General features: G+C 38.9%; 1 protein-coding gene across 3 annotated transcripts in view; it reads right to left on the bottom strand.

Annotated features, from left to right (window-relative positions):
* The window catches only part of CPLX1 (complexin 1), a 241,343-nt gene that overhangs the window by 57,991 nt on the left and 160,573 nt on the right, over nucleotides 1-22,779 (bottom strand). For all 3 annotated transcript variants that reach the window (XM_040361877.1, XM_040361868.1, XM_040361885.1), the window contains one exon: nucleotides 11,186-11,361. In XM_040361877.1, coding sequence (XP_040217811.1) covers nucleotides 11,186-11,361 — 176 coding nt within the window. The remainder of the gene's footprint in view (nucleotides 1-11,185; nucleotides 11,362-22,779) is intronic.

Genomic DNA, 22,779 nt, shown 5'->3' with positions numbered 1-22,779 from the left:
TTACTGGAGTGCATATAGGAAGCATGTGACTGCAAAGAGGCTGTAGATCAATAGCACTGAGATACAGTGATGAATAAAAAAAGATGAAAATAGTTTGTTTGTTTTTTTGAAACAAGAGAGATGTTTATTATTATCACACAGTGATTAATGTAATTTCAGTTAGGATTACTATCTACTTTAAAAATAAATCATTTTTTCCAGCTTACAAATAAACCCAAAATTTGGATTATTGTATATTTATGTTTTTACATTCTATTTTGAACAAATACATCATTATATGTGTTATTTCATTGTATTTTCTTTTTAATTTATTTTATTTGTTTTCAATTTTGCTTTAGTTAGCCAAAAAATTGTTTAATTTATTATTGGAACCTTCATAAACCAGCCTGACTTTGTTTCATTCCCACCAACTGCTATTTCTCTCTCGTTGAGTTTAAATAAATCCTTTTAAATTAGCTTTCATTGGGATGAACTATTAAAGGAAGATGGACTATGTTTATTACACAAAAGTTTACGAAATGGCTGATGATGCACACAAATGATGTACTGTACTCTGGAACAAAAATAAATTAAAAGCAGCATGTAACCAGGGGAATGAAATATGTTTCAATTAACATAACAATCGTTCCCGCAAAATATCAATTTACATTTAGATAAGGTAATACATTGTTTATTTTTTGACACTCATTTTCTCTAGATGTAGAACTAATATGATTTAATGTATTTTCAGTCTTTTGTTAAAAAAGAAACAAAACAAAAAAAAAGTATATACCTTAATGTGAACAAAGAAAAACACATTGTTAAAATGCTACAAATTAAAATAATATAAAGCCTACATTTGATAATCAAGGTACACTCATCAAGGTATACACAAGGCAACTAAATACAAACTAAATGCAGCAATCACTTATTTAGCCCGAATTGATGTGGCTCTTTATGGTTCTCAATAAAAATAAAATTAAAGAGAAAATGTTTCAGGGAGATTTTGCAGTAAGTAGACAAGTTTTACAAAAGAGTACAAAGTGTAACAATGACTTGAAAGTAGCTGTGGCCCATAAATAAATAAAAAAAATATCAATGCGATAACTGAACAGATTACTGTAATGCCCTGTACACACGATCGGTCCATCTGATGAAAACGGACTAAAAAATCAATGAAAAGAATTCATGGACAGCCGCACACCAAAATTAACCTAAAAAGGTAGCCTTTATTGGTGTAAAAAGGATAAAAAAACACTACAAAACACAGCACAGCAAGCAGTGGGGTAAAAATCTGGCGCGTTTTGCACAAAGATTGTTTGTGTAACACTGAAGAAATTACACTTTACTACAATGTAAAGTAGTGAGTGTACACCTTGTATAACAGTGTACATTTGCTTTACCCTCTAAATAACTTAACACACAGCCATTAATGTCTTAATGTCTAATGTCTAAATGGGTGGCAACACCCCTAAGTGAAAATGTCCAAATTGGGCCCAAAGTGTCAATATTTTGGGTGGCCAATATTATTTTCCAGCACTGCCTTAACCCTCTTGGGCATGGAGTTCACCAGAGCTTCACAGGTTGCCACTGGAGTCCTGTTTCACTCCTCCATGACGACATTACGTAGCCCCTGTTCCCCAAGCTCACATACAATTAAAGTGCCCCTGTTCCCCAAGCACACATACAGTAGATCCCACGCACATATGTAAATGGTGATTGCATCATACACGTGAGGCATCGCTGCAAACTTCAGAGTGAGAGTAATAAATCTTAGTGGCAGAGCTCATCTTTAACTCTAAACTGGCAACCTGAATAGGCTTTTAAAACATTACCTATTAAAAATATTAGGACCTATATGTTGTTGTCTTTTTAAAGGCATTCAAAATTTTAAGTATTGACATGTTTGGTATCCATTTACTTAGCACCACAACATGTTTTATATTTACTAAACAATTGAGTATTATGTTTGTGTGCACTAAAATTCATTTAATTTATTTATTTTATTTATTTATTACTATTTGTTTGTGAAGCGCGCATATACCACCGGTCGGTGGTGCCAAAGCGCTTTGTGACAAAATAGCCCGGATGTTCAGGCGAGGGGAGCATAAATGAAAAAGGAGGGAAAAAAAGACAAAAATCAGCTAGTAGATAAACGAAGAAAAATTGGCCTAGGATTGAAATGCTTGGCAGAATAGCCAGGTCTTCAGCTTCTTCCTGAACGTATATAGGCTTGGGGAGATGCGAATGTTAAGCAGGATTTGGTTCCAGAGAGTCGCCCCCACGGAGCCAATCCGTTTTCCTCCTATAGAATTTAGCCTGTCGGTATTGCCAATGAGTAGAGCTTTGTCGGCTGAGCGAAGACAGCGTCTAGGTATATAGTGTGGAGTCAGATCTGATAGGAACTGTGGGCCCAGCTGGTGGTAGCCCCTGTAGATCAGGCAGAGGATTTAAAAATCGGCATGTTTTATGACAGGGAGCCAGTGAAGTTCTTTGAGCACAGGGCTGATATGATCTTGCTTTTGGAGATTGTAGATAAGCCTGACTGCTTGATTCTGCACCAGCTGCAGCTTCTTAGACCATTTCATTGGAATGGATAGTAGGACCCCGTTTGAAAAATCAAGAGATAATTAGTGCCTGGACTAAGTCTTTCCTCTGGTCTTGGGTCAGGAGATGTTTTGCCTTGCGGATAAGTCGTAGAAAATGGGAGGCTCTCGAAACCGAAACCTGTGGAATCATACTTAGTTTTTCATCAAGGATAACCCCCAGGCCCATCACCTTATCTTTCGGATTTGGTGTCAAGCCCAACTCAGTGGGCCATTTTTGAAGAAAGTCGGTCTTGCCTTTTCCAACTATCATGACCTCTGTTTTGTTACCATTAAGGCACAGTTTGTTGATGGCCATCCAGTGGTAAATATCGCGCAAACAATTGGCCAATCTTAAGGGCATGTCAGGGTAAGTTAGATCATCGGCTACCAACTGGACGTCGTCCGCGTACAAATGAAACCAGAGACCATGTTTGGCAATAATGTTGGGTAAAGGCCTAAGATAAACGTTGAAGAGAATGGGGGACAGGACGGATCCCTGAGGGACCCCATTCTCCACTGTGGTAATCGGGGATAGAAAAGAACCCATCTTAACTTGGTGGGTGCGAGCTGTTAAAAAATCACGGAACCAAGCAAGGGCAGTATCTCCCAGCCCAGTGGTGCAGTGAGTAGCACTTTCGCCTAGCAGCAAAAAGGGTCGCTGGTTCGAATCCCGACCACGACACCATCTGCCTGGAGTTTGCATGTTCTCCCTGTGCATGTGTGGGTTTCCTCCGGGTACTCCGGTTTCCTCCCACACTCCAAAGACATGCTGGTAGGTAAATTGGATCTTGTCCAAATTGGCCCAGTATATATATGTATATCTGTGTGTATGACTGTGTGTCCCAAGCGTGTCACGATCCTACGGGGTAAAATGACCGCACCAGCCAAGCAGACTCTGGCTGGAAAAAGCGCCCAGAGGCGATTCAGTTCACATGAGTTGCGCTATACAAGTCATTCATTCATTCATTCATTCATTCATTCAAAAGAGGACTCGAGTCTGGATAGCATGATGGAGTGATCCACGATGTCAAAGGCTGCGGACAGGTCGAGCAGCACCAGGGCTGCCGACCCGCCCGCATCCACCACGTTAAGGAGCTTCTCTCGAGTGGACAGAGCTACCAGCTCGGTTCCCCTCCCAGGGCGGAAGCCCGACTGTAGATCGTGGAAGAGCAGGCCATCCTCACAATGAGTTTTGAGCTGGAGAAGAGCCACTCTTTCGATAACTTTAGCTAAAAAATTAGAAGCTGAAATGGGTCAGAAGTTGTTGGTGTCGGTCGAGTCCAAGCTGGCTTTTTTTAGAATTGGAGTCAGAAAGCCGTGTTTTAGAGTTGTTGGAACAATCCCATGTTGGAGTGAGCGGTTGACTAGGTCTAATTTACCTAAAAATATGCATTTTATAAGTGTCATAAAAAATTTAACAATGGCCATTTTATTCTCCAAGGCCTCTGCTTTCAGAAAATATATGTTTGTGGTTCTAAGTTAATTTTTAGCAAAAAAATAAGCAGATTTTAACAGATATGTGAGACATTTGCCCGGCAGCAAGTACTTACCGGTAATTACCTTGTTGCCATATTTAATTTATAATTATATATACATAGGGGGAAGCCATATTTTCTTGTTACAGAGAAAGGCTTTTCTCTGCTTCCTGACTATGCTTTGCTGATTCTCTTATGTCAATAGACTCTCTCTAGTCTTAATATCACCCCAACAAGGTTATGCAAAGTGAAAGTTCACTGAGCTTAGTAAATAAGATGAAGCTGAGCTCACTTCAATCTACCAATCGTGTGTGCTAGCAAAAATCAGTTTGTTTGTTTTTTTGGTTAATTTTCTTTGCACATGCTTAGGTACACAAACCAAACATGTATTTACTATTATTCACGTTGCAAAGTGAACAAACACTTTTCAAAGTAGGCATTCACTCTCCAAAGTAAACTGACCTTGGCTTGTGACCTCAAAGCTGATTCTATGTTGCCTACACTGACCCCAGCTTGTGACCTCAATGCTAATTCTCTACTGCCTGGTTTAGGACCCTGGGACTGACTTGGTGCCTTGTGATCTGGACAACTTGATTTCTCTCCCACTAAGAGCTGTTCCTAGCCTGAACTTTTTGGCCACTGGTATCCACTCTCTACAGGTACATTCCTAAAACTTCCCCTAATGTTCTATGCATTACAGAAAACAAAAAGGAAATTGCAGTATCCATCATTGTGTTTTCTGCTTTCCACTCAATGTATGATAAGAGCGATCTAGGGTTATACTGGGAACAGCAGGCATTCTCTTATGTAGTGGAGATAGATGGTTGTGAAAAGATAGAAATGTCACTGATCTTAGGCAATTTATATTAGTGTAAGAAAAGCATACAGTAAAATACCAAGAAATCCACATGATGTTCTTTAGTGCTTCTAAAAGGATTTAGGTGCCTTAAAAGGTAAAGTCCAAATGTACTTCCAGTTTAAAGCCACTAAATGTATTTAAGGTGCCTCGATACAAAAGGTGTGCAAAGTCTGACATAGCATGTGTAGGAAAAAATATTCCCTGCCAGCATGCTTTGAGAAGGACACTTGTATTTAGTTGAAAAACTAAAAGTTCAACATTATGTTTCTAGGTTCAAGGTGTCAAGATTTTTATTTTTTTTGCTTGAATCAGACTAGCAGCAGAATAAGCAGTGCAGGAACTTGCTGCAATAGATCTCAAATTTGCTACTAGTAAGATGCTGGTATGTCTACTGTTATCTCTAATACTGCTCAATTCTACTTGGACGTGTTTTCCCACTTTTAAACTATGCTTGAACCATTGCACAGTGACTGTACTTTAAGGCTGGGTTCACACCATCGCCACATGCGGCTCCCGGCGGGGGTCCAGTGCATCCTGGTTCATCATTTAGGTCCGATTTCAGACCAAAATCAGCCCATTTCAGGTCGGCTGAATTCCGACCTGAAATGGACCAAAAGACATACAGGGCTCCAGCGCAAATTTGGACAAGAGCCACAGCTGAGATATGTGAACCGGCTCCATAGAGAGCCAGTCAAAATCTCCTGCTATTGCAAAGTGGATGCGGTGAACCTGCATCCAATTAGCAATGGTGTGAACTCAGCCTAAATTATTATTTTGTGAGGCTCTGGCAGGCAGGATTCTGGATGGTGTGCATGTGTCACTTTGAATTCGTACATACACATGGGGCTCTAGAGTTAATGGTTGATATGGAAAAAACAAACTTTCTACATTCCCCAGAATTACATGTTCTGTTCTGGGTTCTGGAATCCATAGGCTTTGCAGAGCTTTGGGGAGAATAAACCTTCCATCCCTAGGTGGACACCTAACCTGGAAGATAGACCTAATTATTAGTCTCTAAATATTAGTCTCTGTGCACAGACCTTTCTTCATCCAAGCTGACTAATTCTTGGGGCTCTTTTTTTGCTGCTGTGGGAGCCTGCTACTAGGTATATAGTAAATATCTCCTAAACCTGCATGGTTTAGGAGATATTTACCATATACGCTTGCGCCAACGTCATTGGCGCATGCACACTGAAGAAAGGCCATGATCACGCCATTTCTAAGCAGCCCGTGCCATGACCAGCGGCTCCCAGGAGTGACGTCATGCAACTCCAGCCAGTCACAGAGCTGAAGTCCATACCCCTGGGAGGAAGAGGGGTGAAGATGGATGCAGCCACCAGCGGGGTCAGCGGGCTTGGTTTGCAGGTAAGTGCAACATAATGGGCTCATATGAGATGCATACTAGCCTGCTTTAACTTTGCAGGGGAAACAAGAGTAAGTATAACCCATCAGGGTTTACTTCCTCTTTAAGACTTTCTGTACAGCGTCCTACTGCATTAAACCTGTGTTTGTTTACTGCCTTGCTGAATAAACATTCAGGACAAGTCTGCTTTGACTGTTCCTGGGTGCCCCTGTCTCATACTAGGTTTATTGCTGCCAACACCAGGTGAGTCTGTCTACTTACAATAAATATACATGAAAGGGTAATTTAAAAAAAATAACAGACAAATAAAGGTGCTTTCTTAGCGCGCCATACAGATTTACGATTTTCCAAATTTTGTCATAAACATTAAAAGATGCCATATTTTCTTATGCTCCAGTTTTTATAAATGAGCTACATAATCATTTAGCACTACTGTATAAGCAAAAAAACTATCATGAATAATAGCTCTTACTGTTCTATTAATCAATAATACATCTGACATAGAGCCAGGGCAGTATACTGCAGTTCCTGTAATTCCTATTAGTGAAATATCATGAATATATTTATAGCTGTATTATTATTTAAACACTTGACAATGCTATTCTTCACACAACATAGATGGAGCAATTGAAAGCGCTGTAATTGAAGCTGCATCCCAGCATCACACTTCCTTCGACAGGGATCTACGACTGTGATTTTCCTAGTAGAGTCCACCTACTTTGCATATACTACAAATTAAATTCTCAAAAACTAATCTTTTCTAGAGAGCAGCTTAGAGCAGGTATTAAAATGAAACTTTTGTTCTGTCTGACAAGGTGCTTAAATCATTGCTCTGTTGCTTAGTCACTCCTCTGTGTATTGGACAGAATAAGTGTTAATCAATCCCTTCGGGGAAGAGAAAAAGATAAACAAATAGGCAAAATCAATGTGTAAGCTCTCCATTTTGTTTCTTTCGAATATGTTTCTTCTACTGAATTTTGCTGGCTGATCATTAAATAATAGGAAAAAAAAATCTATATTATATGTATGTCATTCATATGTAAAATGAAGAAAAAAAATCAAAGTTTATTTATACATGTTTAGAATGCATTGATTTCTGTCCAAATGTTTTTGAAAATAATAGGTCCTAAAATGTCTATAGTCAAAATGCTGAACGTGTTTTTGTTTAATGCTAAGTATTGTTTGATTTTAAACATGCATATTTGTGCCTTTGTTAATTAGGGCTTGTAAGCATATAAATGTAGAGATGTCACATCCACACTGCCTTTGTGCATCCCCTAAATGCTATAAGTGCCAGTTACAGGAATGTTGTTCTTTGGCCAATTGGCACAAAATTCTGTAAAGTGAGCTTTCTTTATTCAAAAATGCATCACTCTAAAATTAAAAATAAATAAATCTGTCAACCCTGAAATGTTTTTCCAACAATCCAAGTCTGCAGTGCACTTTATGAATATCATTTTCATTTCTACACTGCCTTTAACTTTATAGACAATAGTCAATGTCTATAGGTGAAAATGTAGCGTTCTACCTTAAAACTGAACTTTAGGCAGATAAAGAAATTATGTAAATACATGCAGGTCTACATTTAATATTTTATTAATAAAGGTATTTTCAAAATACTAGCAGTGTAAGTCCTTTTTTTCTTTTGGCAACAGCGTGAATTTTAGAGCTCAGTTTGAGAAAGGGAGAAGCAACACAAGGAAAGATGCAGAGATTACTTTATCAGTTTGCTGCTTCTCTTCATTGTCTAGTGAAGGACTGGGGGTTGGGAGGAGCCATGTAAGAGTTAATTAACTGCTGCAGCGAAAAAATAAGGTTGTCTCTGCCACACAAGGCTTTGCTGTATGGCAATGCTGTGTAAACCTCAGGACTGACTGCACAGAAATAAAAATCCATTGGCAGGTAAATCAGCTATAATATGTGTATTTCATCTGTTTGCCTTGAGTTCAGTTTTAAGTCACTAACCCAGAACAAGTATGTCCCTGATGGACCTCAGTCTTGTTTCAACCTTACTTACAATGTAGCTATGAATGTTGCATTTTTGTCATTCTTTGATACCCTTAAATTATATACGGTCATTATTTTTACTAAACACACCACCATACTGTATTTATATAGTAAATGTGCATATAAGAAGATATACGATCTTAGATATTTATGGATTTAACTGTATAATGATTTTTCTATAAGGCAGCATACCATATATATGCTATAATTCCTCAGTTCACACAGTTAAAAGAAGTGAATGATTCTCCAGCATAAAATTATTATTTGTGTGGAACTGGACCAAACTATTTGTAAACTGTTATATTTATGGACATTTTTCCAAAGTTAGGTTAAAAAAAAATTCCTTCCTTTGAAAAATATAAAACAGATAAGCCTGCAAAGTACGCATCTTCTAATAGCTGCAAAATAAAATCCTATAGATTGGGTATTCTTCTAGTGATGAAGAGATGATAGAAGAGATAGATAGAGATAAGAGACTAGCTGACACTCATTTCATAGGTAGCTAAAATCTAAAGCTATCGAAAGACAATCTGCATAATGATCTAGCATCATTCAAAGAAAATTATGTAAAGCCGTGAAATGGAGAAGAAAATTTAAAAGACCATCTGAGTGGAGTAGCAAATTAGTTTCTGTTATAAAAAGGGATAACCAAGAAAATAGGCTGCAGGATAATAACTTTTCAAAAGTCAGACTAAGAAAACTCTGTGTACAATGGATATTATTAATTTTGGGATAATACAATAATGAGACTATTTATTAATTATGAGAAAGTAAATTAGAACGTGCAAAGTGGATTTAACTAAATACAGTAGGATAAGGACAAGATAACTTTGTTAAGCATAAATGCTGGCAATAAAGAGAATATTAGGGCTGGCTATACATTAAGCAATTTTCTTTCCTTCAACCACAGTGTGAACGTGTTGCTGGGGGAATCCCTGCAGCTGCGCTATTGTATTCTGACAGTGAGAGGCTTACCGGCTGTGAGATAACAATGATTAGTGCTGCTAGCTATAGCCAGGGGTAGTAATCGCACAAAAAACCCAGACAGGCTGCCCATAGATGAATTTAAATTTTCCCAGGTACTGTTGAACCAGCTGAATTTTGAACAGTCTATGGCTGGCTTTAAAAGGGATCCTAATCTATTTGGCCAGTTGGTTTCGAAAAAAAAAATCTTCCATTTTTCCAAGTTAGAAAACTTGGAGGTAAACCAGTTCAAATTGCTGGCTTATCAATGCCAATCCACCTGCTGTGACCTTTTTCTCCCAAGGTCCATGAGGTGCAAAACATGCATTTCACTTTCCATTATTAATAAGTGTAAAGCCATGTTTTACACACAATTATATATTGTGACAGTGCTAGGCCATGCCACGGTGTGAGTTTAGGTAATGGATATAGGAATGACACAAAGTTTGCACTAAGGCAGAGTGCGAGGCTTTGGCATGTTTATTGTGAGCTGAGAAAACTATGTATTTACAGGTTCTGTACTCCCTGATCAAGTCCTGGAGCTTGAAGGATTCAAAGAGATTTGGAAGGGATGGAAACATCAATCCTGAGTACAGGCCTTACCTGGAGACATGCAGACTATGTGCAGAAAAGGATGTGTGTTCCTGCAAAGAGACTGTACATTATGTAGGGTGGATTCCTTGCCCACAGGACTGGGAGAGTTTGGACAGCTGCGTGAATCTGTGGTAACTGAGAAAGCTAAAGTGGCTAGCGAGTCCAGGGGGTGTCCGTAAATCTTTGAAAGAGAGAGAACCAAGGGTGTGAGAATAAAGCCCTGTACACACGATGGATCGGTTTGTTTTCCATCAGTGAAAAAAAATAGAACATCTTTTAAAATTTTCCTATAGATAAAAAAACGATGGAAAAAAACAATCGTCTGTGTGGAAGTTCATCGGTCAAAAATTCATGCATGCTCAGAATCAAGTCGATGCATGCTCAGAAGCATTGAACTTTTTCTTAGCATGTCATAGAGTTTTATGTCACCACGTTGGACACGGTGGGATTTTTAAAAGATGGTGTGTAGGCAAGACTGATGAAAGTTAGCTTTATCGGATATCCGACAAAGAAATCCATCGCATTAGATTCCATCAGAAATCCGATCATGTGTACAGGGCTTAACTCATGTCTAAAGGCCAGGAGTGGGCCCATGCAGTGAGGTGCTGTAACAAAAGCCTGAATGACTCAAGAGAGCCAGATAGCTGGGTCTGAAGTAACGGTGCTGCTGAAGTGTAGCCTGGTGGCTTAGCATTTTTTGTAGGCTGTTTTCCTAATACTGCTTTGTGATCCTGAAGCCCCTGCATGGGAAAATACTGACATGAGAATCGTTGTATTTCTTTTTTTGTTTGCTTTTCCTTCTAATATATATGGGTAAAAAGCCCTTGAACTGCAATTTCTACTCCTGCTTTTACACACACATGAACCTTAATGGCATGTCAATCTTATTCCATAGGGTTCAATAGTGAGTTGGCCCACCCTTTGCAGCTATAACAGCTTCAATTCTTCTGGGAAGGCTGTCCACAAGGTTTAGGAGTGTGTCTATGGGAATGTTTGACCATTCTTCCAGAAGCGCGGTCAGGCACTAATGTTGGACGAGAAGTCCTGGCTTACAGTCTCCTCTCTAATTCATCCTAAATGTGTTCTATTGGCTTCAGTTCCGCTCAGTGTGATTAATATACCCAATCCGTAGTATTCCTGAAGGCATCTGCTGAATGATCACACGCATTCATGCATTTACCTAAGACTGAATTAAATCTGCATGAAAAGCCTAGAGTATATTCAGATTGAGATATTCATAGATCAAATACAATTTACATACACAAAATGTATAATTGTAATATTCTAGTTATTAAACAAATCTAAATTTTTTCGGTGTAGTCTGTTCACTAATAAAAAAGTAAAATTTGCTGCTCACCTTATCGCGGATACCTTGCCTCATTACTTCTCTCTCAGCCTCCATCTTTGAATATTTTGCTTTCCTTTCCTCTTCTTGTTGGCGAAGAGCTTCCTGTTGCTCCTCCATTTTCTTTTGTGCATCTGGGTCTTTCTCTTCATCCCCCCCAAGCATTTTTCCCATGTCTTTTGTAGCACCTATAAGATAAAGTGAGAATGCTTAGGACCTGCGTAAATATAAATAGATATAATATACCGTAAATGTGTACTACTATGCAACAATTTGTTTATGGCATATGTAAATAAAAAATCAGAACATACAGTGTGGTAGCCAATTAGGAGGTATACTGTGTGCACACAGGACAATTCACACTAAAAAAATACAGGCGATCCCCAGGTTAGAAACATCAGACTTACATACGACTCATACTTACAAAAACTGAGGGAGACAACAGGAAGTGAGAGGAAATCTACAACTAGGAAGGGAAAATTCACTCCTGTAAGGCCCCGTACTCACGACCAAACATGTCTGCTGAAACTGGTCCGCAGGCCAGTTTCAGCAGACATGTTTGGTCGTGTGTGGGCGCGAGCGGGCCGAATTCCAGCAAACATTTGCCCGCCGGGCCTTTTCCCAGCGGACAAATATTCCTGGACTTGTTTTAAAACAGTCCGCTGGAATCCTGCCCGCTCGGACATGTACGGTCGTCAGTACAGACCTACCGTACATGTCCAGGCGCCCGCCGTCCCTCGCATGCGTCGAATGACTTCGACGCATGCGTGGAAGCATTTTAAAGGCGGCCCGCCCACGTCGCTGCGTCATTGTCGCGGCGACACCGCCTAATCGACGCGGCGACACCGCGGACACGCCCCGCGTATTGTTTACGCGCGGTCTTCTGTACGATGGTGTGTACAACCATCGTACAGAAGCCCTCTGGCAGACATGTATGGTGAAAACGGTCCGACGGACCGCTTTCACCATACATGTTTGGTCGTGAGTACCCGGCCTAAGAGTTATAATGGGAAAAAGGTGTCTCCACTGATGCTTTATCACCAATCCTTGTTTCCACAACAACCCAAATTTTTCAAAAGCCAATTGTCATATGGACAGAAAGTGAGGTGAAATCTTCTGAACAGGGGCTCCGACAGCAAAACAAATGTTATGAGGGTGTTAACCCTTCACTATGCTATCCAAAAACCTTGAAAAAAAATTTGGGCTGGAGCTTCACTTAAAAAATGTACCTGTTCCGACTTACCCTATCGTGTTTGTACCCAGGGACTGCCTGTAATTATTTTTCCGTACTGGCTCTCTGGCAAGTGTGCTGAAAAAATGTTTGTTATGTTTTGTTATGCCTAGCCAGTTTTGGAGTGGCTGTCACTGACTGTAAAACAGATGCAACTCAAAATCCTCTCAACATAATATGTTGTTTCAAGTGAGGCATGTTATTGATTGGCATATTTACTGGACGACTTTACAGCTTCCTGCATTTATTATGATCAGGTACACTCTTAATGATCCCATGGTTTTATTATAGCTTTGGCACAAGTAAGACATCAAAAGTGGGGGAGGCCCTGGAGCAAGCAGTGTTATGGTAGTGGCATCTTTAAGCAGGTGGCTACTGTACTTTATAAAAAATCAGGTCTGAGTAAATATCTTGGCTAGCTAAAACAGAAATACAGAGAGTTACAATCAAACAAGTAAAGGAAATAGATCAAAAAATAGATGGAAAAAAATCATATCCCTACAATTATTAACCAAGATGCATTTTATCATCTCAGAGACTTTTCTATATTCACACACGCCTAATCCCACAGTATTCTACATCAGGCATGTGAAATTACAGCCTTCAGAATACCAATAATGTTTAATGTCTCTATGATTGCTTCAATTCACCTGACATCCATACAGGAGAAGATGGAGAGAATTTGCTTTCAAACCCCAGGTCAAAAAGATCAATGCTGTTCAGTGTTGCAACCTTTACTTCTTAAAATCTATCCTTCAAAATGAGATATAGCAGGGAGGAAATAAATGTTTAAAGCCATTTGTGGGTTGACCCCATTAAAATAAATTGCATTTTTGGTTGGAGATAACATATTTCACAGGGTTTGCACTCTCAGTGCTTCTTGACATGTATCATTCATAATGTCCGCATGAAAGATCAGAAACACTAGCATTGTTACAGTCATACACAGCCATGATATTTTTTATTGCTCTGATATTTTTTACTAGATTGTATTTTATTTTCTGTTTTAAAAAGTTTTTAAATCAGTATTTATTAACTTGCCTTTTTTGTTTACTATTTACAAAGAAGCAATAAAATTAAGAGGCATCCATGCAGTACACAGTGGCCTTGACCAACTTTGCATTAACCTTATGATTAATGTATGCGCCGCTGTTATCAATAAAGACATAATAGAGCAGCACTACATAATAATTCATAATGCAACAAGATAAATTCCAAGAGGAACTGAATTTATTCTCTTTCAAAAAGAGGAGATTAAGAGGGTGGGGATATGATCAATAAGTATAAATACATAAGTAATCCATATAGTGAACTTGGTGTTATGTTATTCACTTTAAAGCGGGGGTTCACCCGGAAAAAAAAAATTAACATTAGATTCAGGCTAATTGTGGGAAGCACAATCGGGTGTTTTTTTTAAATCAATGCAGTACATACCGTTTTAGAGATAGATGTTCTCCGCGACTTCCGGGTATGGTCTGCGGGATTGGGCGTTCCAAATATTGACAGGCTTCCGACCGTCGCATACAGCGCGTCACGATTTGCCGAAAGAAGCCGAACGTCGGTGCGGCTCTATACGACACCTGCGCACCGACGTTCGGCTTCTTTTGGCAACTCGTGACTCGCTGTATGCGATGGTCGGAAGCCTGTCAATCAAATAGGAATGCCCAGTCCCGCAGACCATACCCGGAAGCCGTGGAGAACATCTATCTCTAAAACGGTATGTACTGCATTGATTTAAACAAAAACACCCGATTGTGCTTCCCACAATTAGCCTCGATCTAATGTTAAAAATTAGTTTTTTGGGTGAACCCCCGCTTTAAGGTCATCACAGAGGAAAAGGGGGCACTCTTTACGTCTGGAGAAAAACATATTTAATCCTTAAATACTGTACGGAAAGGTTTCTTCACAGAAAGAGCTATGCAATTGTGGAATAAACCATCATGAGCCAGCTCAGTAGATGTCTTTAAAAAAGGCCAGGATTCTTTTCTAAAAATACATAATATAACTGGATCCTAACATTTATAGGTAAAGGTGATCCAGGGAATATACAATTGCCTCTTGGGGGATCAGAAAGGAATTTTTCCCCCTACCGGGGATCATGCTTTGCTGTTTTTTTTTTTACTTCCTCTTGATCAACTGTAAGTAAAGGATTGTGTATATAGGATTGTATATTTTTTTTTATTTATTTTATTGGTTGAACTAAATGGATTTTTTTCAACCAGACTAACTATGTAACTAGGTAGTCTAGTATCTTTGCAGTGCCCAGTAGGGGTGCTGTGTCTCTATTCTGGCCTTTTGACAAGAATGGCTGGCTGTATAGTGTCCCTGCTGGAATGATTGTGGCTCTGAAGGCTTGTACCAGTTGGAACATAAAGTGGGGCATCCATGGGATGCGGGGCATAGGAGGAATTTCCCCAAAACACTGGAAGGACCCAGTGCCTCCTAATGTGAATGGGGTTACCTGGTCTGGCCATGGGCTGAAAGGGCAGAGAATCTGCAATATTAGTGCCCCCTGAAAGTTGGTTGCCCCAATGGTGCTCTTAGTATCACTTAATTGTGGGAACCCAACAGTGAGGATGAGCACTAACCATGGCACCAAAGCTTTTTCTACACTGTGCCTCTTGGGATAGGCCTTTTGGCTAAGTCTGGGGCAATTTTTGGTACCAGGCCATATGACCTAGCCTATGCACTAAGGCCCCGTACACACAACCGAGTTTCTCAGCAGAATTCAGCCAGAAACTCGGTCGGAGCTGAATTCTGCCGAGAAACCCGGCCGGGTGTACACTTTTAGCCGAGGAAGCCGACGAGGATCTCGGCGAGGAAATAGAGAACATGTTCTCTATTTCCTCGTTGTTCAATGGGAAATTTCAGCTTGCCGAGATCCTCGGCGGCTTCACAAGGAACTCGACGGGCAAAACAATGTGTTTTGCCCGTCGAGTTCCTCGGACGTGTGTATGGGGCCTGACACTTGCATAGGCACTTTTTTTTAACTTCACATTTGTCACTGCTACTTTGGCTGTGTTTTTTTCTCTCACTAGGATGGAGGATGTTGGTCTTTGGGCCTACCCTGAGGTCTAGGGGGGTGTGCCCAATAGGTTTATTCATCCCCTGAATCAGGGGGTCATTCTTCAGGAGGGCCCCTCACATAGTACTCGCTGGTTGGCTTCGGCTGACCATGAGGAGGGGGGTCCACCAGGCCTTTGGCTAAGTGGACCAAGTTGAGCCTTGCCTCTGTGAGAAACCTTGTTACCCAGGGGGTCAGGGTAAAGTCCTACTCCTTCATGGGTGGACAAGAGGCACACCCTCAAGTGCACATATTACAGTAAGTGTGTTTTTCACATGCACATTTTGTACACATAGGTGTCTTGTTTTTTCACAACACCATTAAAACAGCAGAACATTTTTAACCCCTTCACAACCATGCTCAACATAAACCTTAATGCATAAACCCAATTTTGCAACTTTGACATGTGTTAGAATAACTGTACATATCATTGCAACTACTTAGTGTATCCAGGTGGATTATACCTTTTTTTTATGGGGGACAGATTGGGCTTTCAATTGGGGGTTAATGGATATCTTCTGATTTTGTTTTATTATTAAAGGAAAATTGGCCCATTCAAATAAAAACACATATTTTTTTCAAAATTAACAATGTTAAAAATGACCCACATGAAAAAGGCCTGCAAAAAAAACTCTTCCTACTCCTGATGATCACACACATGATACTACATATGTGAGCATCATTGTTCTTTGTACTCGTAAAAGGGCCAAGAAACAATAGTACACATTTTGTTTTGTTTTTTGCCCTACCTAACCAGACTGACACTAACACTGCCACTAATTGCTACTAACACTGCCATTAACTGACACTAACAATGACACCAACTGACACTTTCAATGACTATAAACACTGACAATTACACCATCACTAACTGACACTGACAGAATTGATCACTAAACTAGATCAAGACCTGATCTAGTTAATCTTTATTATTGTATTTTTTCAACAGACCTTTCCTTTTGTACTAACTTATTTTCTAACAAAGAAGAAAATATACACTGTTTCTTCACAGAGGAGAAACAACACAGGGATGGCCTATAGAGTGAATGATCAATGTGACAGCTAATTACAGGCTATCACATCAGTCATGTGATCAAGACTTAGTTATCCCAGTTCTTGATCGTTAGTAGGAGACCTGGAGCTGTCACCGACAGCTTGGTCTCAGTGCTGGGAGTGTACGATCGAGCTTGCTTCCAGCACAAACACAGGAACACATATATGCAGTGCCCAAAAATAAAACCCACTTCCTGGATGCTGCATAGGTGTGTTACATGATCATTGAAGAGGTTAATTAAGGAGAATTGGATGAAAAGTACCAGAAAGAAGATTACAGGCAGGTATTTTACTACAAGAATTAGGAGACTGCTAATGACACAGCATTTTAAAATTGGCCAGCATCGGGACAATATTAAAAAGCAAAGATAGGCCCATATTTACTATGAAAATGTTAGTTACCTGGCTGTTATACTGACCCACTAGCTTAAATAATTTTTGAGTCACTGACCTGGAACAAATGTAATCAAGATAGTCAGAGTAAATTTATAAGCCTTGGTCCAAATGCTAAAATCCAGGTAAACAGATAACCACAGAGACAAAAATACATATATGGCAGCTATTTCACCTGACAAATTATTATTTTTTTGTCCATCCTGTCCTGGGATTTACACAGCTCTTCCACACAGCACAGTACGGCCTGGCTGGAGAGGGGCCCAAATCTTTTAAGTGTGATCCTCACCACCACCACCCTGTGTATGTACAGTGAAAGGAGAAGTAGCACACTTATGACATTATTTCTTTTACACTATGGTCTCCACTCTTCCCAGCATACTCCATGCACTTCAGCACACCTGATTGTCTATCTGTGTTGCTTTTCCCTCTCCCTCTCTGAGACCTGTTGGACAGGGGGACATTTTAAAGTATCCAAGTCAAAGGGTCTGTGTGACAGCCAGCTGACTAGTATTTTAGCACTAAGCATTGGTAATCTCATGTATTCTCTCGTGTTTCTCTTTAAAAATCTGTAAAAATATAATTACGTTCTGGGTATAACTTCTAAAAAAAATCTATTAGAAATAATGTAAGTTTACTTTTTATAAACAGTATATGGCTTTTCTAACATGTAAAAAGTAATGTCAGGAAGGCAATGATATTGGTTTTCTGCACTGTGCCAGAAATCTGTAGGGACTCATTATACTTCCCTTCCCAGCCATTAGACTACCAGATACCTAACACTTCGTCTAATTTGTCCCTTCTTTAACGATTTTCATCATTCTCAATTTGCATCACATCTGTTTGTAGCGTTAAATGCACCTTGCCTAATGCCTTTCTCTTGTTTAGTAAAATAAAATTCTAGTGTCTAATCACAGCATTTATTGTTTTCTAAGAATACTCTATAGTCTTATATTTATTTAAAAAAACATTATACATAATTTGTGTTTCATGCCTTTTTTTCAAATATCACCTGAAGTGTATATATGTGTGTGTGTGTGTGTATATATATATATATATATATATATATATATATATATATATATATATATATATGTAATTTAAGAGTACTTTTTTGAGGAATGTTGCTTTGAGGGTGCATGTTTTAGGAAATCCTACAAGCTCCATTTGTGACTGATATTGTTGAGCATGTATGAAGCTTAGGCAATACATTGGATAGGTTCAGAAGGAGATCTCCGTGGCCTCCACTGAGGCAGCAATGCAATACATGCAAAAGGGTCACCACATTGTTTTTTGGATGCCATTTGGGCTTTCAAGTTTACCAGAGTGGAAGTAGAGTTTTAATGACTTTGCATTACCACTTATTTGTGCGATACAGTTGTATGTTCTGGATGAATGTACTTTGGACCATTCCTCCTTACAAATCTCATCTCCAGTTCAGTTAGGTTTGATGGTTGCCTAGCATGGACAGACCGCTTCAAATCACCCCACAGATGTTCAATGATATTCAGGTCTGGGGACGGGGATGGCCATTCCAGAACATTGTACTTGTTCCTCTGCATAAATGCCTGAGTAGATTTTGAGCAGTGTTTTGTGTCGTTGTCTTGTTGAAATATCCAGCCCCAGCATAACTTAAACTTTGTGACTTATTCCTCAACATTATTCTCAAGAATCTGCTGATATTGAGTGGAATCCAATGCGACCCTCAACTTTAACCAGATTCCCAGTACCGGCACTGGCCACACAGCCCCTCAGCATGATGGAACCTCCACCAAATTTTACTGTGGATAGCAAGTGTTTTTCTTGAAATGCTGTGTTCTTTTGCCACCATGCATTACGCCCCTTGTTATGACCAAATAATTCAATCTTTGTTTCATCAGTCCACATCACCTTATTCCAAAATGAAGCTGGCTTGTCCAAATGTGTGTTTGCATACCACAAGTGACTCCGTTTGTGGCGTGTGTGCAGAAAAGGCTTCTTTCACATCACTCTCCCATTAATCTTCTTCCTGTGCAAAGTGCGCTGAATTGTTGAAGGTGGGCTTTTTTTGACCGTTCTCACCATCCTTCGCCTTTGGCTCTCCAATATTTTATGTGGCCTGCCACTTCTGGCCTTAACAAGCACTGTGCCTGTGGTCTTCCATTTCTTCACTATGTTCCTCACAGTGGACACTGACCCCTTACATCTTTGCGATAACTTTTTGTAGCCTTCCCCTAAACCATAATGTAGAACAATCTTTGTTTTCAGGTAATTTGAGAGTTGTTTTGAGGCCCCCATGTTGCCACTCTTCAGAGGAGAGTCAAAGAGAACAACAACAACTTGCAATTGGCCACCTTAAATACATTTTCTCATGATTGGATGCACCTGTCTATGAAGTTCAAGGCTTAATGAGCTCACCAAACCAATTGTGTGTTCCAATTAATCAGTGCTAAGTAGTTACAGGTATTCAAATCAACAAAATGTCAAGGGTGCCCAAATTTATGCACCTGTCTAATTTTGTTTTGATGCATATTGCATATTTTTTGTTAATCCAATAAATCTAATTTCACTACTGATATATGATCCTTTAGTTATTTGATAGATCAAAATGGAATTGCTGATCCAAACACCAAATATTTATAAATGACAATCATGGAAATTGTCAGGGGTTCCTAAACTTTAGCATACAACTGTATATCTCTGGAAATTATTTTAACACAATTTGCACATTATATATACATGATATTCCATATTTTTAGTACTGCATTTCCTCTAGTGGCCTTTTATATACTAGGAAATGCATTTAGCATTCTGGTTTTAGGACTGATAAAATATCATTTAGCCCTAAAGAGGAACTTGGGTCTTGTCTGAAAACATAAAAGGCAGCAGCTTGTAGCTGCTGACTTTTATAAACAGACACCTACCAGTCTAGGAGTCGAAGGCTGTCCTCATCTGGGCCAGTTCTTCAATGGTTCTTTGGGTCCTCAGTGTCACCATCTTGGATGTGAGAAGCCAGCTGTGTGTTCCTGATGTTTCACAGCTGGATTCTCACTGTGCAAGTGTGAGATGCACTGTGCTTGCAGGATGGTCCCGCAGTCTCCTGGGACCTGTGGCATGTCCTAGGCGGTTGCAGGCAGGGAGTAAGGCCAAACTTCCACACTGTTTGCCTAAGTGAGCAGAGCTGAAGTGGGTGTGGTTACCTGTCATAAATAGGTACTAGATCCCAGAAAAGAAAAACACTGTTCAATATAATGACAGAAGAGAGGGGAGGATACGGGCAACTTCACTCTTTAGATCAAGTTCTATTTTTTTAACCTGGTTAGTCCTACTACATATTTATAAGAACTGAAGGTGAGCAACTCCCCCACAAAAGTGTAGAATTTTCAAATCACAGCTATTTATAACCTGAACTGCCTTTGGTTTGGTTTAAGCAGGGCTCTGCAAACATCAAAAAAGTTGAAATGTCGAACCCGAATATTATTAAAATCATAGGGATTCGCAGATTATTATTTTTTTGTAAGATGCTGCCAATAAATGTAATTTGCCTTCAATTTAAACCGTATCTTTTTTTTCTTTGTAAATTACATTTTTGCTGTAGGACACCATACAGCAGTAATGAAAGCAAAATGCATAAAGTCGTTGCCGCCCCCCCCCCCCAAAAAAAAAATTACATACCAGACGCTTTGAGTTTGGTAAGGATTTTAAGGGGGTATTTAACAACAAAAAAAATGTGTGAGGTCTCTTCAGTCTGTAAGGTTCACCTTATCTGTTTCTGGTCTAAAGAAATAGCCAATTTAATTTCACCATAAAATGTACTCCTATGCACAAAAATATGTAACTACAAACAATAGCACCCACAAATACCTCAATACCTTGGTATATTATTCCATTAATAACGAATAATAATGAATAATAATGGCGCATATATCTATTCATGAATACTAAATCCAAAGGTGCATAAAACTTCACATGCCTTCACAGTCCAGTAGTGTAAATGCCTCCACCATCACAATGCGCTTACCAGAGCAAGAGACCCCACATTAAAGGTCAAATCATGCAAATCAATTAGATCCTCCAGGATGATGGCTCAAGAAACAAGACCTTTTTCCAACAGAAAAGAGAATTATGTAAAAGGAAGCCAGGTTCCCCAGTCAAGTGGCACATCATCTTGGAAGATCATTGTTTACAATGAGCTTTGGATGTTCAAAAATGCTCTAAATAATTCTGTAGTTAACCTCTACACTGCCCAAAAGACACCTATATTCCTTCAAATAATGCCAAAGTCTGCCACATCTATGGGGTCAAGTACAACCAACACATACTGTGTGTATAGCTACTTAATTAAGATTACGTGCATTTACCAATAACAGTGTTAAAGGATTTATGGTACTGATTTCCAGGACTAACCATCTTTTAAGACGTAAAGGCTAATTTTACTGCTATATATAAACAATCCTTACGGTAATAAAAGTCTACCTAACAGCCTTATTGGAATCGCATCTCTCTACAAAAAAACGTGATTACTGCAGAGGGAAAGAACAGGCTTTAATGTAATGAAAAGTTAAAATATATATTTGTATTGGAGTCATTATTTAGCCATATCACAGCCTTTTAATTCGAATTTGTATAGAAAAGAATACATATTAATCCCCGTTGAAAAGTTTATTTTTCCAATACTGTCTGATTTCTTCTTATGAACTCTTCAAATGTTGAATTTTAATGGAAATTCACTAATGAGAACATAAAAAAATACAGATGAAAGCTTCAAATTGCAGCTTTTAGCAGTAGAGACCATTTAGAAACATGGATACAAAAAATCACTTATCAGGGGATTCAAGCTGTTGTCTGTGAAAGAAAATGTAACCTTTGTTAGTTATTCAGTTGCTATACCTCCAAATGATATATTTTAAATATAGATTTTCAGGTAATTTATATGAGAACATGATGTTTTTATTAACGCTGCATGGGTTCATAGTTCTGTGCAAAATAATGCCAAGACACATTTGAAGAGGAAAAGCTATTTTCAAGACTGTATGGTTGATATCCTTATGAGAGCCACAGTGGAAAATGAGAACAATGTTCCAGCTTAATAAAGCACTGGTAGATTAATGCATGTGTGCTAGGAACCCATGGCTATCAAAAGGATCATACAATACAAGGACATCTGGAAGTCCATACATATACCTGGCTGTTAATGTAACAGATATTATAGGGTAATATTTGAAAGCATGCTTTGAAAAATATCAGTTTGTTTTGAAAGTTGTATTCAACCAAACTAAATCACAAAACAATCTAATATACTTTATAACTATATATATATTATTTTTCAGAACGACATCTATATATATATATATATATATATATATATATATATATATATATATATATATATATATATATATATATATATATATAACAGCTTGGCCTGATTCTCGGCTGAGTAGCAATCCTTGGATCCCTTTGCTGTTAGCAGTTCTTGGAAAGTAGCTTTAGGTGCCAGAAACAAGTTGAATCAGTTCCCATAAGTGTTACAAACTTATCCCTAACTGTTAAACATGCCCTAACTCCTAATAATACTTGTTCTAAAGAAATAGCTTTTGCCTTATCATGTCTTTCCTCCAATGGAAGGATAGTTGGAATTCTATATTTTCAAAGACTAATTGGTGTTAATTTTTCATGCTAGGTTAATGATTTTAAAGGCACTGGTAAGTTTACTAGGTGTTAAAATCAGGTTCCTTGTTAAAGTTTATTTTTAAAAGTTAAAGTGGTTGTAAAGGCAGACGGTTTTTTAACTTAATGCATTTTATGCATTAAGATAAAAAGCATTCTGTGTGCAGCAGCCCCACTAACATTAACTTGAGCCCCCTCTCTGTCCGAGATTCTCCC

The sequence above is a fragment of the Rana temporaria genome, chromosome 1, assembly GCF_905171775.1.
Source record: "Rana temporaria chromosome 1, aRanTem1.1, whole genome shotgun sequence".
Lineage (NCBI taxonomy): Eukaryota > Metazoa > Chordata > Amphibia > Anura > Ranidae > Rana > Rana temporaria.
Note: the sequence above shows the minus strand (reverse complement) of the source record. Positions and strands in the feature narration are given on the sequence as shown.